At 44.1% G+C, this 1,216-nt stretch overlaps 1 protein-coding gene across 1 annotated transcript in view; it reads left to right on the top strand.

The window, feature by feature from the left end:
• Positions 1-1,216, top strand: part of LOC135198105 (uncharacterized) — a 1,671-nt gene extending 455 nt beyond the window's left edge. The window contains exon 2 of the mRNA XM_064225564.1: positions 227-1,216. Within this exon, the coding sequence (XP_064081634.1) occupies positions 227-484 (258 nt within the window). The 3' untranslated portion in view covers positions 485-1,216. The remainder of the gene's footprint in view (positions 1-226) is intronic.

The following is a 1,216-nucleotide window of genomic DNA, read 5'->3' as shown; positions in this document are numbered from 1 at the left end:
CTTCGGCATAATGGTCTGTTGTTTTTCTGTTGTGCAACATCTTTACCATCCAAAATTATTCCAAATCAGTTTCACACGACAACTTACATTCACCTAGCAATTACATCAAAGTTCTTCCACAAAATAGCTACATCTGAACAAACTCTCCCTACAATCTTTCAAATATTCAATTAAGACTTATCTATTAATGAAGCTGATTCATCATATATTTTCTTTTTCTCCTCAGAGTTTCGTCACCTCAATTCCACTTAACAAGATGAACTTCTTCCGCGCTCTCATCGCCCTCCTGGTCGTCTTCACCGTCTTCACCTCCGTCAGCGATGCCGCACCCTTCTTCGGGATTGGGCGTCGCCCTGGAGGAGGCGCAAGATCTAGTGCTAGAAGGTCTTCAAGGATTGGCAACAGGATCGTCCCTGACCCCTATGCCTTCGTTGCCCATCCAGAAATCAACCCCGTCTTCCCTGCAGAGCCTCTCTTCATCTGAGCTTCTGTAAGGAGAACGTCACTTTGGATTTCTTCTTTCAACACTTGAAGGTACTCAATGGACCGGGAGGTTCTTGATGCCCTGAGACATTCTCTCCATCAGTCTCAGGACGGCTGAACAGGCGCCGTCTCTCTCCAACTGCATGCAAGTGCAGTTTCTTCTGAGACACCAATATGCCTCAGCCTTCCACTGAACCATAACTGAGATGTGCTGGGTCTCCTGAAGTTCACCTTTTGATTTCCAGGAGGGCTAACCCTCACTTCCAGTTTGGAGAAGTTCAGCTGACCTGGAATGGTTCCAGACGTCTGTATTTCTACTTAGGAGCGTTCACAGAGCCGAGAGAAAAGCAATGCCATTTGTGTATCTCTCGGCTGGTAACGTGTGCTACCTACTTATCGAGGCTGTACAGTGATTTATGCTTCATGAGAAGTCACTCAGTAGTGAGTCTCTTTCGCAGTGTGATTTAATCAATGCAGAGATGTAGGCTTGCCAATGGGCATGTCCACAGCTGGCTTAGGAAGTTTCCCTTCAATAGGGAACACTTTCTCATGACTCAGGATGACATGACTGTAATCCTAGTCAGTGACTACCTCTGGTATGTCAAACTACAGTATTACTTAGATGTATCTTTTAGATTTCATTTTCGTTTACTATTCTTATGAAATGCAGTGTCTTTGTGTCTGAATCAAGGCAAAGATTTTCATGACTAAGAATAAATTAAAAGAATTACAA

This window comes from Macrobrachium nipponense, chromosome 21 (genome assembly GCF_015104395.2).
Source record: "Macrobrachium nipponense isolate FS-2020 chromosome 21, ASM1510439v2, whole genome shotgun sequence".
NCBI lineage: Eukaryota > Metazoa > Arthropoda > Malacostraca > Decapoda > Palaemonidae > Macrobrachium > Macrobrachium nipponense.
The sequence above is the reverse complement of the archived record's forward strand: the minus strand, read 5'-3'. Positions and strand labels throughout refer to the sequence as shown.